General features: G+C 47.1%; 1 protein-coding gene across 1 annotated transcript in view; it reads left to right on the top strand.

The window, feature by feature from the left end:
• Positions 1 to 9,406, top strand: part of SALL2 (spalt like transcription factor 2) — a 246,152-nt gene extending 236,746 nt beyond the window's left edge. The window contains exon 3 of the mRNA XM_078644856.1: positions 7,611 to 9,406. Coding sequence (XP_078500982.1) covers positions 7,611 to 7,946 — 336 coding nt within the window. The 3' untranslated portion in view covers positions 7,947 to 9,406. The remainder of the gene's footprint in view (positions 1 to 7,610) is intronic.
• Positions 9,407 to 16,046: the final 6,640 nt, after the last annotated feature.

The raw sequence follows: 16,046 nt of genomic DNA, 5'->3' as shown, positions 1-16,046 counted from the left end.
TATCAGGCAGTTTGCGGAACCCCATCCAAGATGGCTGTGAATATTGACACAAACAATTTCGGGATAAAAGAATATCGAGGACAGAATACCGAGGGACAAAATATCAAAATCTAAGTGCATATGGGAAAGTACAGATTTACTCTTCATAACTGCGTACCTTGAAAATATATGTACTGCGTAGGTACATATATGTGGAGTTAGGTGTAGAAAATCTAGACTTAGCTGTCCAAATTCCTTTTTTGATATTTTGTCTTAGTATCCCACTGATATTGTGGGTTTGATATTCAGGCTGCACTCCATTCAAGACACTGAGAGAAGAGTTCATCTGATATCTGGATTTGCTTTTTCCGTCAATACAGGGAATCTACTGCTTCCGCCTCTACCTCATGATTTCATAGCTGCGCTTGTGCTGAGAGACACAGAAGTCTCTCAGCACAAGCGCAGCTATGACAATCCTGAAGGGAAGTGGGGACATTAAAAAAATTCAAACATGAACACCTCCGGGAGGGACCAGTGTTCATATAATCCAACCTTCCCTTTCAGCAGATAAGGCATGGGAATGGAGTGTTTTGCACCAGTACCAATTTAAGAAGTCTGTGACTCTTGAGTAACAAGCATTCCCAAAGAAAACATCTCCAGAGTGACAGCACCACCTAGTCCTAGCTCATCAATCACACATCTCTGTTTTCCCTATAGAGCCAGCCCTCTAAGCACACATGAGGTGGATGATCATACAGTTTTCACCTATTTTAAGAGGCTGGGTGTGGTCGAAATCTAGATTCACATGGCTAGTGGCGTATTTGATCCTGTATGTACCTTCCATGCTGAGCACCGTTCCTACCTCACCGGTGTGAGGCCACTGACTGAAAGATTGAACATTGAACTCTTGGGATTGGACTGTACGGTGTAGATCAGTTTTTCCCAAACTGTGAGTCACAAGTGGATTTTTTTGTTGGTTGCCAAAGTCCAGGCAATAAATAATGATGTCTTTAAATTCTACATTTATCGCCTCACATTTGCTGCGCTTCAAAGACAGAGTTCACATGTCAGGCTCTCTCCTGCAGCTTATTGGTTAACACAGAGACTGGCGTTTACGAAGACCTCTCACTTTGCAATCAGAAAAAGAAAATCCTGCTGGAGTACATGAAGTGTAAAAGGAAAGCTGAGGATGTCATTTTTTCCCAACACACACTAAAATGTAAATACCTGTAAATGTACTGTACACATTCAGTAGTTGGGAAGGCAAAAAGAAACACATTTTTTTTGTTATTCTGAAGTCTGATGGAAACAAAATTTTTAGGAGGATCAGATCAAATCAAGACACTTCACTCAGTAAAGCACAAATAAATATTCACTGCAATCCAATTTACATACATTATCATTTGTGGGCAATATAGTTTTATCTACAAAACTATAATAAAACTATATGTTCCAGGTATATGAGCTGCAGATTACACACTGTGCATAGATGGCCACCTAGTGTTAGGCCCGGATGTTTGCAGTTTGTTTTGTTGTAGAAAAGTCTTTGGAAGTCACGGGATAGGTGACTCCTCCTTTGGATGATACTGCGCATGGGCATCGGCTCCATCCCCAGACTGTTTTTTTCCGCCACCGGGCTCGGATGTGTTTCCAGCGCTTCCTGTTGGAACCGATTTCCTTCGGCGCGCAATCCTCACCAACTTACAGAAATTCGTTTTGAACGCTTTTCCAGTCGACGCTACTCTCAACACCGAAAATTCCTAACTAGGCTTCGACTTCAGCTCATGGAAAGGACGCTATTTAAAAAGTGTCTGCAATGTGGGTCGAAGTTTCCCCACACCGACCTTCATGAAGTGTGTAACCTTTGCCTCTCCCCGGAGCATGAGGCCAGAGACTGTTCCACTTGTGCCTCTTTCCGCTCCAAAAAGACTATCCGGGACCGAAGAGCTAGGAGAACAATGGCTCGATCTTCAGCTCCGATTCCAGACGACATCTTTGAAGAAGGCGTCGACGTCCCAGAACAACATGACGTCAACAGCAACTCCAAGGCCGAAGATTCCGAAGTCGAGGACATCACTCCAGCACAGCGGGTCGTAAGTAAGACCGTCGACCCCGACCCTTCCTCGACACACCCAAAGAAGGCCCCGGTCATACCCTCGCTCTCGGGCTCGGGTGCACACCGACACACTGCTTCTTCTGCCCCACCTTCGGGCCCGCCTAAGAAGCTAGCTAAGCCTTCAGGCGACTCGGGCTCGAGTCGACCTTCCCACGGTGCCGGCGCACACCTACCTACACCGAAAAAGACAACGACACCGGCCACGCCAACATCCACACCACCGGCGCCGAAGCATACCGTTACTCCTTCGGCACCGAAACCCAGGTCGGAACCAAGCAAACCCGCTTCGGATTCAAAAAGACCACCGGAACCGAAAAAACCATCAGATCTAAAAAAATATACCGGAGCCGAAAAAATCATCGGAGCCGAAAAAGACTGCTTCTCCAGTTAAAGACATTGCCAAAAAACCTAAAGAAACCGCTTCTGTGCCGAAACCTCCCTCCGCACCTAAAGATCGGCCTCCTGCAGAGGACTTATTTCATCCAGACCCTGCACAAAAGACTCTGGTTAAAGATCCAATCACTGGTCAACTAACTTTAGCTTCAAAAAAGCAACCATTGGATACACCAGCTCCTCATGCAAAGAAAAAGGACATGGCTACCTCTCCTTTAAGACTTCCTTCCCCCTCTCCTCCACCTATGCCATCACTACCTGCTCCCCTACCACAACACTCCCCTATGTCCTCTATCATAATGACTGGCTATTAATGGAAAGCTCCTACAAACAATGCCAATTACATGCACAGCGGGTGACACAGATGCTGACAGAACTGGGATTCTCAATACATTGGGGTAAATCCTCAATGGAACCAGAACAGGTGAAGATCTTCCTAGGCGCTCAGATCAACACCATACAGTGCAAGGTGTTCCCCAGCAACAAGAGAACACTTGCCCTGCTGAAGGAGACACGTCAATACCAGAAGGGGCGAGCTATGACAGTGAAGACAGCGAGCAAGATAATGGGGATGATGGCGTCCTGCATACACCTAGTCCCCAACATACGACTCAGCATGAGACCATTCCAGGAATGGCTCCAACAACAATGGTCACAGGCTACAGGGAGTTGGGAAGATCTAGTGGTTTAAACACACGCAGTTCAAGAAGACATAGCGTGGTGGAACAAGGAGAACATAACAAAGGGGAAGCCTTTAACACCATCAAACCCAACAGTGACCATCACCACAGACGCATCCCAGAGGGGATGGGGAGCAGACATGAACCAGCTCAAGGTGAGGGGTCTGTGGACTCCAAAAGATGCGATCAAGCTCATCAACTACCTGGAGCTAAAGACCGTGTTCCTTTCCCTGAAAGCCTTCCAGAAACAACTGTACAGGCAGCGAGTGTTGATACAAACCGACAAAACAACAATGATGTTCTACATCAACAAACAGGGAGGAACACAATCAGTTTCACTATCTATCCTAGCGCAGGAGATATAGAGATGGGCCATCCCACTAGTGATAGACCTCCTGGCAATACACCTACCAGGAAAGGACAACGTTGAGGCAGACAGGCTCAGCAGACAGACGTCAGTATTCCACGAGTGGGAGCTCAATGCACAGGAAACGCAAAACCTATTCAGGAAGTGGGGGACACCAAAAATAGACCTATTTGCAACACACCAGAATGCAAAATGCCAATACTTCGCATCCAGGCAACCAGGGGAACAATCCCAGGGGAATGCCCTATGGATAAGCTGGTCGAAAAGATTTGCCTACGCTTTTCCCCCGATACCACTGAAACACAGGGTACTCAGCAAATGCAGAACCAGCAACGTGACACTGATTCTGGTGGCACCACAGTGGCCCAGACAGTACTGGTTCTCACAAATAGTGGAGATGGCGCAGGGACCACCTCACAAGTTCGCAAAAAGACTTGCTCTCCATGCAAAACGGTGAGGTACTTCACCCAGAGCCAGAGAGCCTCTGCCTAGCTGCATGAAGATGTAGAGTTTGCACACCTAAAACTCGCAGAGAGCACACTGCGGGTGCTACAGGAGGCAAGGAGACCTACCACACAGAGGTGCTATGTGGCGAAATGGAAAAGATTCACGCAATGGCGCATGAGGAAAGGACTACACAAGAAAATGACCACACAAGAAAATGACCAAGGAATCAACTGTGCTAAAACCTCCTAAAAAAAACCCTAGCTCTACCTCGCTGAGAGTACACCTAGCAGCGATAGTAGCCTACACAAGAGGGGAGACAGGAAAGAGTTTCTTTACATCCCAAGTAGTAATGATATTCCTGGAAGGGGCTAAAAGGATCGCCCCTCCCAAAGGATGCTGCCACCGGCATGGAACCTTAATTTAGTTCTAACAGAGCTTATGAAAGCGCCTTTTGAACCTATCCATAAGGCCTCTCTACAAATGCTCACAATGAAGACAGCCTTTCTAGTAGCAATCACCTCGCTACGCAGGGTGAGCGAGCTGCAAGTGCTGACACTACAGGAGCCCCACATTCAAATACATAATGACAGGGTGGTAATGAGAACGGACCCACACTTTATGCCAAAGGTGGTGTCAAGGTTCCACATGAACCAAACAATACAGATACAGGGATGTGGAATTCCTATAGCCCGATGCCCAGGACATATTGTTTGGGGACAAGGGCAACAAGTTTTAATGTGTATTTTGTCCTTGTGACAAGTAGGCCCAACCCCCTGCAGCACAAACCCTTTGGCTGCCAGTTTGCAGTACCACATTAAAGACCAGGGAAAGGTACTGCCTGTAGTTTAGTTAATATTTGTGTGCATGTGTTAATGCTGTTCAAACTTGTATTTATGGTTCATTAATTGAAAGCCTTTATTATTAGCCCCTTCCACGCTCATGACGAGCTGGGCTCGTCATGAGGTAGCCTCCTCGCACGCTCATGACGAGCCCAGCTCGTCACGTAACATGCGTTTCCGCAAATCTCAGCGTGCGAGCGGAATTCCGCCCGCACGCATGCGGTTAAGGAGAGCGCTCTATTTAAATGTACGTTCTGACTGCACTAGTGCCAGTGGTTCCAGTATGAAAATGTGTACACACAGTTTCAAAGTTTAGCAACATGAGGCTATGCATGATGCTCACAGAATGCTCTCTGATTAGATGCAAATATTTGCAGAAGCTGGGAAGCAAGATTAATGTTTCTTTGCTTTCAATATAAAACGTTCCTAAAAAATGAAAGCAGGGAAATAACATTTTGCTGAACTACTGCAAAATTTCAGGTACCATTTCTTTGCTGCATCATTTAGTAAAATTTGTTGATGCATGCTAGTATTTCCCAAAAATATTCATATTAGAAAATTTGTGTAACCAGTTATAATAAGATTATGGTAAACAAAAATAAACAAGCCTTGGCAAAGCCAGTAGGTCTGACATTGGTGGACAGCTTTTTATTTTTGGCAATGCGTGACTTGTTTTGGCATGGCTTTTGTAAAACCTTATTGATGTGAGAGCTGCCGGGCCCTCACCATTATAACAAACATTGGCAAACACAAAAATTGTTTTTGGTCTCAAAAAAGCACACACTTCCACATTAGTTACTGGCACTGAACTACTTTGTGTACCGATATGCTCCTTGTGAAAGAGCAGAATGCTGTCACTCACAGTGAAGCCAGTCGATTCAGAGAGAGAGAGAGAGAGAATTTTAATAAACACAAAAGGTCATGGTTAACGCCAGACCAAATTAGGGGCCCAATTATTAAAGAAAGTCTCAAAAGTGTATCTTTGGTATATGGCTTTCGTGAATTCACAAGAATTTACATTAGTAGGGCAAGAAATTGTACTTCTAAAAAATATTTGTGAGCTGCATTTTAGAATGAGCAAATATGCATGTGTAGATTTGCTCATGTGAAAACCTGGATGTTTGAAAGTTCATTTTCCCTCCAACTACTTTTTTCCCCACTGTGAAAGAAGGTTTACATATGCCACTCTCAGGAGTAAATTTCCAACATTTCTCATTATGGGAAAGATTAGAGAAAATTTGTTGAAAACCTTAAAACATGCAAGTTAGTAGGTTTGCACAGACTCAATAGGGCATTCCAACTTCAACATTCCAACTAGGGCATTCAGTCCCAGTATGTGGAGCTGCGAAAATGTGGCAACATAAAATGATTACTAGTATTCAAACACTACTATGAGATATGCCCTGGCATAATCCGAGAGGCTATATAAGTCCTCTTATATAATGAGATTGCTGCCATAATTTGTGGCAGCACTACATGGCATTAAGGGACAAGTGGATTTTGTTACAGGGCAAGTAGATTTATGAAGCAACCTGCCCCATGGACAAGTAATAGTCAGCTCAGCATTCGTCAGGACCAAGAAGTCCTCACAGGGGGTGGCAGGGGGAAACCTTCACGCCCAGAGTATTTGCTACCGGGCGACTGCCCGCCGTAAACACCTACAGCGTCCACATCCACAGCCTGCAAAAAAAGGCTGCCACAAGCCTATGGGGCACCTGCACTACTAATTGACTAATTCCTTGTCTCCCAAAATCCGGAGAGGCCATAGGAGACAACACCTGTGCAACTATCACACATAAGGTTGTATAGTTTTATGTCCCACACCTTTACTTTTGGCGCCTTAGCGTGCGTCAACCGCGGAGTGAGGACTTCTTGGTCCTGACGAATGCTGAGCTGACTATTGGCTCATTAGCAGAAACATGTCGACCCACTTTTTCTTGTTTTCTTTCTGACTAATTCATAGGACTTTATGGTTCAAATTAATACAACCATTTATACGTCCGCTATTTTCACTGATTTTAATGGAGTTAGAGCTACCCTCTTATTAAAAGAATGTTTCGGTTTGGGGAGTAGTCCACACTCCTTTTAATTCACTTTAGCTTATCACACTTTTTGATATTACTTTCTCAACAAGAACCCAATGAAGACAGCTGGCTACCAACTTTGAGTTGGTGCCTGAGGGTTCTTTTTCTTTCACCAAGCATGCTCACCTTATCTCTAATGTCTATGTACTTACTCTGGTGGTAGAAACTAAACTATCCCTTTTGTCGTCATTTAAGCTTATATTATCACTCTTCTGTTGATTGAAATATATTGTCCCTAATCTGCCCCTAGAGGGTGGGAGGTAGACAAGGATTTGTTTTTCTTTGAACCAAAAAATATGGGGGCGGCCCACCCTGTCATTGGGCCATTCCCCCCCCCCCCACCCCCCCTCCCCTGCAGATAGGTTTGTCCAAATAGTGAATTGTCCTCTAATTCGGCAAGGGGGAGTAGGGGGTAGAAAGCACGCTAGACATCGGGGATTATACATTTAGGTAAACCTGTTTGGTGAGGGCGTTCCACTTTGATATTGGGCCATATCCCCACAATAAATGGGCAACCCATTCTTTTTGCCCTTTATCCAAACATGAACATCTTATCTTTAATTGTCATGTATTGGACTGCTCTTTTCCATTCACTGCTCAGAAGTGAGGGACGACAATAGGCATCTGTGTTAGTTTTGTTTTCTGTAAATGGTAAGTGTTAATGTCATTCCTCAATGACAGTGCTTTCTCTTTTTCTATTATCAGGTCCACATGAGCACGCATGTTTGGGACAGCAGCCACCCCAGAGTGACGCGACCTCTGCCCTCGGAGCCTTCGGCACAACCTCTCTTACCAGGAACTCCCAACCAGACACCACCCAACATTCCAGCTGGTGAGGACCCTGTGCAATTAGCCAAGTCAGGGCCACTGTCTTTTTGGAACCAGTACACTGCCTTCCTAGCTCGGAGCTCTGAGAACCCGACTATGGATCCAGCGTCCCCTGCACCACAAAGCCCTCGCCCTCCGAGCAGGGCCAATGATTTTCCAGATAACACCCAGCCCGGTGCGGAGAATGCTATCCCAGACACAGAAGACGAGTAGTTCTGCTTCGTTGTGGCAGGAGCTCCGATAAAGGATAAGTCTAGCAGGAGATGGGACATGTCGTATAAGAAGCTGTGGGCTCACTGTAGACAATGTGGATTCTTTGAGATAGAAGGATTTGTATTCCACTGGAGATAAGGTGTAGTTGAGAGTTTTCTTTTCGCTCTGTTTTGTTCCAAGCCAGGGTACTTTGAGGCCCCCCATACCATCTTGGTCGCACTATCTTCTCCCAAAATTGGGAATGAATAAGAATTCTTAGAAAGACGACCCTCTGACTTTTGTGGATTGGTCGGTGAACCTTGTCAAGATCCCTGAAACAGCCAAACTGCTGACTGGAAAGTGGGCAGACCCTACTCAAAGTTTGATGGAGACAGTGTAGGGTTTTAGGGTGTTTTCACCAGAATCCAAACACTGCCCTGTTTCAAGGAAGGTTCCTCCAGTGAGAAGACCTGTGGCTCACATGCACATGCAGTCCTTTCTTTAAGTAATCCTGCAGGCACATGAAGTTGTTGGATGATTCACTTCACGTTCACAGCGAGACAGAGGCACCAGGGGGACACTGAGCGAACCCAGGAATATTCAACCTCAACCGATGAGCGAGGATCAGAAAATGGCCACATACCATTTGTTTGCTTTTCAACTTCGCCAGCACCAGATCTCTCCAGTTTATAGTGTGACAAAGAGAGAAGTCTCACATAATTTTTCATCATGTTTCATGAAGTTTTGTGAGCAGGCGCACACTCAGCGCATAACTCACACATTTTGTACATTGCAGTGCATGAATAATTCCCCAGTCCTGAATGCGGACATTTATCTTTATCAAGGGATTGCAGCAGAAAAAGGAGGAGCATTTTCTTGCAGTGAAGTCTCTTGAAGGAAGTGGCATATTTCCTATCCTCTTAAATGCCATAAAAGTTGATTGGTGGTCATGTATAAAGATTTGAGCGTCCTTCTTGTTATCAAGTGATTACCGCTCTGATGCTGGCTCCACCAGTAGAATAAGGGGGTAGACCCAAAAAGGTGAAACAATATGACCTGACAGAGATATCATTTTTATGAATATTTGTTTAATTTTTCTCCAGAAATGGCCTGTCCTTTTTCTAAGTCACAGTAAAGGCCCACAACCCCTGCTTGTAGAGCCTGCTGATTTGCTTTGCTGTCTCGTTGGAGTTTTGCACAAAAATTACTTTGACGGGCAATTAGGGAACTTATAGTTTCCCTTTGCATCAATTAGTTTAAGTGGATTGTAGGGACATCAGTGAAAAAGGCCAGGACAATGCTGTATAAGTAGGGTGGGTTGGGTAGAAATGAAAGCCCTGTCATGCTATGCTCCTAGAAGGCTTCTGTTTGCCATGTGAAAATTTGGCAACTTTTATCAAATCTGAGTCCGTTGTGCAATAGATGCTTCACTTTTAAACTAAGATAAAACTGCATATTCTTTAATAAAAGTTACACCTTTACTAAGTGGATATTCAGAGGATATATTTAAAAATGAAATATTGGAGTGAGGGTGTGTGCCAGATTGCAGATAATTAGTACGCTTGTTTATGTTTCCTACCAACAAATGTCAATGCTGTTTGTCACTCATTAATATGATTTGTCATGGTTTTTCTGGTCGTTGCGTTCTGGCATTTGTCTGTAATAGAGAGTGTGTTTTTTCAAAATCATAAACCAGTATAGCCCCAGACTAAGAAAAAAGGTCCAACAGTACCAAGCATGGACACCGAAGGACTACACTGAGAGCTTCTACTGAGCTAAAAAATGTATTACACAAACAGACTGAAGAAAACAGCATTTTGGAGCTGATTCAGGAGCATGAAGAGCTGGCCGCAAGCAAGTTGGATGAAAAATGTAAGGTCGATAGCACTTAAAAAATAATAAACATTGCATGGTGAGTCGTGAGCACACAGAGCTGTCTGTAAATATGGCACAGAAAGAATTAGGATTAAAGTATTTAGCATTACTGAAAGTAGCTGATCAGTTTTGTATGAATTTCGTACGAACAGTGTTTCATAGTTAATGAACCATATCAATAAGCTTACAACTGTTTCTGGTAGACCGACACAGTCACACCGACACAGTCACCACAGGTCAATGTGGAACTCTTAGACATTGCACTCTAGCAGAATTTTCACATCAGGGCATTAGACTTCATTGTCTGAATGTCCTCACGCAGCAGAGCCCAAAAATCATTGGGTCTATTGGTTTCTTGAATTGGCAGAGAACAGGCATCCGACATTTCACTGCAGAACTTCAGAGACATAATTTATGTGCAAGCTGGGATGCCTTGCACCACAACTTGGTTACTCTCCTCTTAGCCAGCTGTAGAGCCATATCTATGTACTGCCTACAAAAACAAGAGAGCTTAAGTACATAGCCAATAGCTTCATGGCTGAGTCTTTTTCTACTTGCATCTAAGGAAGGATAATACCTCTTCAAGCATACCAGAGAATAATATACCAAATGTAAACAAAACAAAAAAGTTACAATCTGTGTCCGGACCCATTCGCAGGAGGGAAGCGGGCACACCTACAGGGAAGACAGGAGCTACAGGGCCACAACCATGGTGGTTGAGGTTGTTTGCCACTGGTGTTGTGGTATCTGGCCTACTATGGCTTTGCAAACTGGAACAAATGAACTATTTCCACATTTGCCTCACAGTATAGCAATGGAAAGCAGTCAAAGGCTTCTCAGGCAGTTAGTGAGGGCGACAAGAGCTCAGACCTAAACAACCAACCAAATGAAACAGTAACTTATTGTCCAGCCCAGTGCACATCTAAAAGAAATTCCTTTATCAGACAGCATAAGATAATAATATACAGCATAATCGGGGGAATTAGACACAAGATTGACATCTTGTTAGCGATTTGGAGGCGCACCACCCTTTAGTATCTCCCACGACTAATGATATTTTGCTGCACGAATTGTTTCAGATGCATTAATAAGCCATCTAACGGATGGGTCTAGAATTGTCTGTGTAGCGTCTGTTTTTTTCTTCTTTTAGTAGGCGTTGTCGTCGGCCTTATGGTGCTATGTCCTTCCTTCAGTGAAGTCAGATGTTAGCCCCAGCAGTCTCAGTATGTGGTTGTGATCTTCAAATTCTTTTTTCCGTAGTTGGGTCTAGAATTAGGGGTCTGAGCTTCCAGCAACACATGAAAAAATTGGGCGGGTTTCCAAGGGAAAAAGCCTCTTTTGCCAACATAAACCTATGAACAAAATGAAGGCCAAGAGAAATTGGCGATTAACACCGAAAAACTAGATAGCCATAAGCCATACCTTTGACCCTGTCAACAGGTAGGTCGCCCCCCGCAGCCGCCACATGGTCCCCCTGTGCCGCCGCTGCCCCGCTGTGTAGCCTGTTTTGTTGCAGTCCTCTGCCTCGAACTGTTCTTGCCTTCTTTTTCATTTTCTGTGCTCCTGTTCTGACTTCCCTTCTTTCACTTTTTTTCTACTGTTCTCCTCATTCTTCTCATCACCCATCAGCCCACATGCCCTCGCCTCATCAGACTACATCCTCCTAGGGACCTGAACTTCCACCTGGAGAACAACAATGACAACAACATCACCACCCTGCTCGACAACCTCGGACTCAAGCAACTGGTGAACACCCCCACCCACTACGCCGGCCACACGCTCGACCCCATCTTCTCTGCCAGCAGCCACGTTGCCTTCAGCCACTCCACCGAACTACACTGGACTGACCACAGCTGCACCCCCTTCACCTTTAAGAAGACCACATCCCACCACCGCCCGCAACAGATCCCCCGTAGATGCTGGAGCAAAGTCACCGCAGACCAGCTAACCACATCACTGAGCCAGAACCCACCTATCACCACCACTGACACCAACGACGCAGCCCGCAACCTCACACAGTGGATCGTCAACTGCGCCGACGCCCTTGCACCACTGAAGAACCTTCCAGGCAAGCCCGGCAACAGGAAAACAACATAGTTCACTGACGACCTCAAAGAATCGAAGAAATCCTGCCGAACCCTTGAGAAAACCTGGCGCCGCGAACAGATGACAGAAAACATGACAGCCCTCAAGAACGCCACCCGCAAACACCACCAGCTGATCCGCACCACCAAAAAGACATCGTTAAAAGAACGGCTGGACAACAACACACACAACAGCAAGGAACTCTTCAGCATCGTAAAAGAGCTCTCCAATCCCAATGCCAACAGCAACGACATCACACCGTCGCAAGACCTCTGCAACTTCCTCGCCACGTTCTTTCACCCCATGATATCCGATATCCACTACAGCTTCGGCACCCAGACTCCGCCCCCAGCCACAGAACCAACACCCCCTACAACCACCTTCAGCGCTTGGACTACCATCAGCACCGAAGACACCGCCCGCGCCATGAACACCATCCACTCTGGCTCACCTTCCAACTCATACCCTCACCACATCTTCAACAAAGCCGACAACATCATCGCTCCCCACCTACGGAACATCATAAACAACTCTCTCACGTCTGCCACCTTCCCAGAGAGCTGGTAGCATGCAGAGATCAACGCCCTACTGAAGAAACCCACAGCGGACCCTAAAGGCCTCAAAAACGTCCGCCCCATCTCTCTTCTTCCCTTCCTGGCGAAAGTGATCGAGAAGATCGTCAATAAACAGCTGACCGCATTCCTCGAGGCCAATGGATCCCTCGACCCGTCCCAGTCCGGATTTCGAGCCAACCACAGCACCGAGACCGCCCTCATCGCAGCCACCGATGACATCAGAACCCTACTCGACAACGGGGAAACCACCGCACTCATCCTCCTAGACCTCTCAGCCGCCTTTGATACAGTCTGCCATCGCACCCTAATAACCCGCCTCCACAACGCCGGGATCCAAGGTAAAGCCCTGGACTGGATCACCTCATTCCTCTCCGACAGAACCCAGAGAGTCCGCCTCCCTCCCTTCCGCTCCGCGGCCACCAAGATCATCTGCGGCGTACCCCAAGGCTCATCGCTCAGCCCAAACCTCTTCAATATCTACATGAGCCCCCTCGCCACCATCGCACGCAAACACAACCTCAACATCATCTCATACGCCGACGACACCCAGCTGATACTCTCCCTCACCAAAGACCCAGCCGCCGCCAAGCTCAACCTCCAGGAAGGAATGAAAAATGTCTCTGAATGGATGAAACTCAGCCGTCTGAAACTGAACTCAGACAAGACAGAGGTACTCATCCTCGGACTATCCCCATCTGCCTGGGACGACTCCTGGTGGCCCACAGAACTGGGCACCGCACCGACACCCACTGACCACGCACGCAACCTGGGATTCATCCTGGACTCCTCTCTCACGATGACCAAGCAAGTCAACGCCATCTCATCTTCATGCTTCAACACCCTGCGCATGCTCCGTAAGATCTTCCGGTGGATCCCTACTGGAACTAGAAAGATGGTCGCCCAGGCCCTCGTCACCAGCCGAATAGACTACGGGAACACCCTATACGCGGGAACCACAGTCAAACTTCAGAAAAGGCTCCAACGCATACAGAACGCATCCGCACAACTCCTCCTCGACATCTCCCGCCACAGCCACATATCAGCCCACCTGAGAGATCTGCGCTGGCTCCCCGTCAACAAAAGCTTCACGTTCAGGCTCCTCACCCACGCACACAAAGCGCTCCACGACATAGGTCCCGAATACCTCAACAATCGCTTCACATTCTACACTCCAACACGCAAAGTCCGCTCCGCCAGCCTCGCCCTCGCCACCGTCCCACGGATCCGCAGAACCACTGCCGGAGGAAGAACATTCTCCTACCTGGCGGCCAAGACGTGGAACTCCCTCCCCACCCACCTATGACTGGCCCATGACCACCTCACATTCAGGAAACTCCTCAAGACCTGGATCTTCAAGCAGTAGCGGCACTCCGCCCATCCCCCCCGCCTCCCCCCCACCCACCACAGCGCCTTGAGACCCTCATGGGTGAGTAGCGCGCTCTACAAGTGTATTGATTGATTGATTGATCATCTACTGCTTGGGACAGAGAATTCAGGTGGGGCATGGAGCCCACACTATCAATGTTCTGTCCTAAATGCCATCACAAGTTTGCGAAGAAAGATAGCCAACAGGTTTGCAACTTGTGTCTACCCTAGGACCGTGCCACGTGGGGCTGTGATGGCTTTGCTGAGTTTCTGCTGAAGACACTCTGGCATATGGACGCCTGACTGGTGGTCGGAAGAATTGGGAACTTTCCCGGAACCGACTAAGAAAGTGAAGAATCTAGGAGTCATTGTGGACAATGGTCTCACTTCGGGGACCAGATGAGTGGGGTTCTCTCTACATGTTTCTTTCTCCTCAGAATTCTGAGGAAAATGTTCCTTCTTCCAGAAGACAGCCTTAGGACAGTGGTCACTGCTCTCATTATGTCATGGTTGGACTACTGTATTAGTCTCTACTCGAACATCAAGAAGAGATATATGTATATGAACAGACTCCAAATTGTGCAAAATGCAGCAGCCAGTTTGGTGACAGGTACACCTAGGCGTGTCTCTGTAAAGAAGGAACTAAGACATCTTCACTGGCTCCCAGTCAAACATCGGGCTCAATTTAAAGGGGAACCTTCCTTCACAAACGATAACAAGAGGCGTTTTCCTCTTTCTGTGAGTGCTGCAGAACGCAGCACGTATAGGAAAAGTAAAAACAAGGAGAAATAAATATATTTTTCCTCGTTGTGCCTCCCTTACGCCTCCCCTGGGGAAGTGTACGTTTTTGGTGCCGCCTCAAATTTACGATTTCTCATAAATCTTGGGCAGTGTCAAAAAGCCATGGATGTTGTTAGGAACACCCATTGCACGCTCCTTTAACACAGAAAACTGCGTTAAAAGGAACTATATTTACGAGGCAGCATTAAGCCAAAATAAAGTGGCTTAGTGCTGCCCCATAAATATGGAGCAGGCACCAGAGCCACTTAACGTCACAAAATGTGAAGTTCTGGTGGTGCAAGTGCCTCATGAGGCCCTCATGGTTTGCAAAGAACACAGGTGGGCACACTATGCCATAAAACAGGCACAGAAGCATAACCCCAGAAGAGAGCCAGAACGATACATCAGCTAGATGATGCAAAGACAAGAATGAGATGCCAAGATAATAAACATTGAAAAGGAGAAGAAAAAGACAAAGAAATCGACAGTGAAGAATACCGAGGGTTGCATACATAAGGTAATGAAAGAGCAGCCATGGAATGAGCAGCAAGGGTCGGATTCAAAACAGAGCAACCAGGTATCGACGTCACAAAACCACATTAGTGGGTGGCCAAGCGGTCCAACATGGCAGACGCGCTTTAGGCAAGCCCTGCCTGCCCACAGAAATATGCAATATCCTACCGGATACTCGCTTCGCTCCCTGATCCAGTTCCTGGGTAGGCAGTCGGAATGCAGTGAAGATGCCCAGATCGACTGACCTGGTCTGTGGTGCCTGCTGAGTCCAGGCAGCTGCCGTGCGGTTGGAACCATGCTTCTTGTGGCCTGGCCGTGACGCCGTGGTCAGAGTGTGGCTGGCCGCTGCGTGGAAGCCCAGTGACATCGGGCCTGGTCACCACCGGGTGGTGGATTAGGCAGGAGATCCCTGTGGCGCAAGAAATTTCTTGGTGCCGGGGCAGGCCGCGTGTCTCCTGGAACCGAGCCAGTGGCAGAGACAGTGGCTGGGCTTGGACCCAAGTTGACTGGCTGACAGAGGAGCGAGGCGGAGTGCGGCTGATCCCTGGCTTGCCCTCCCCGAACAGCAGAGATTGCTGGACTGCATGTTTTCAGACTGCCTGATGGGCGAGCCTGCATTGACTACTATTCTCAGGCGGTGTACATCAAGGCCCTGTGCACCTGGACTGAATGTTTTTATCCTCCGGTGAGGCGACACATAAGAGGGGATGCAAGCGGTGAGGCGCCCGCTAGGGAGGTGGGGGGCTTCTTTTCCTACCACGGTGGCGGCCGGGGGGCCTCCTGGCCTGCACCTGCAGGAGCACCATTATTAAGTGATGAAGAGAATTGAATGGGCCTGCCTGGTATTCTCGTAGCCCTTGCTCTCATGAAACAAGAACACTGTCTTCACCTCCCATCATTGTTTTGCTATCACCTTCCACTTGCTGTA

This window comes from Lissotriton helveticus, chromosome 5_1 (genome assembly GCF_964261635.1).
Source record: "Lissotriton helveticus chromosome 5_1, aLisHel1.1, whole genome shotgun sequence".
Lineage (NCBI taxonomy): Eukaryota > Metazoa > Chordata > Amphibia > Caudata > Salamandridae > Lissotriton > Lissotriton helveticus.
The sequence above is the reverse complement of the archived record's forward strand: the minus strand, read 5'-3'. Positions and strand labels throughout refer to the sequence as shown.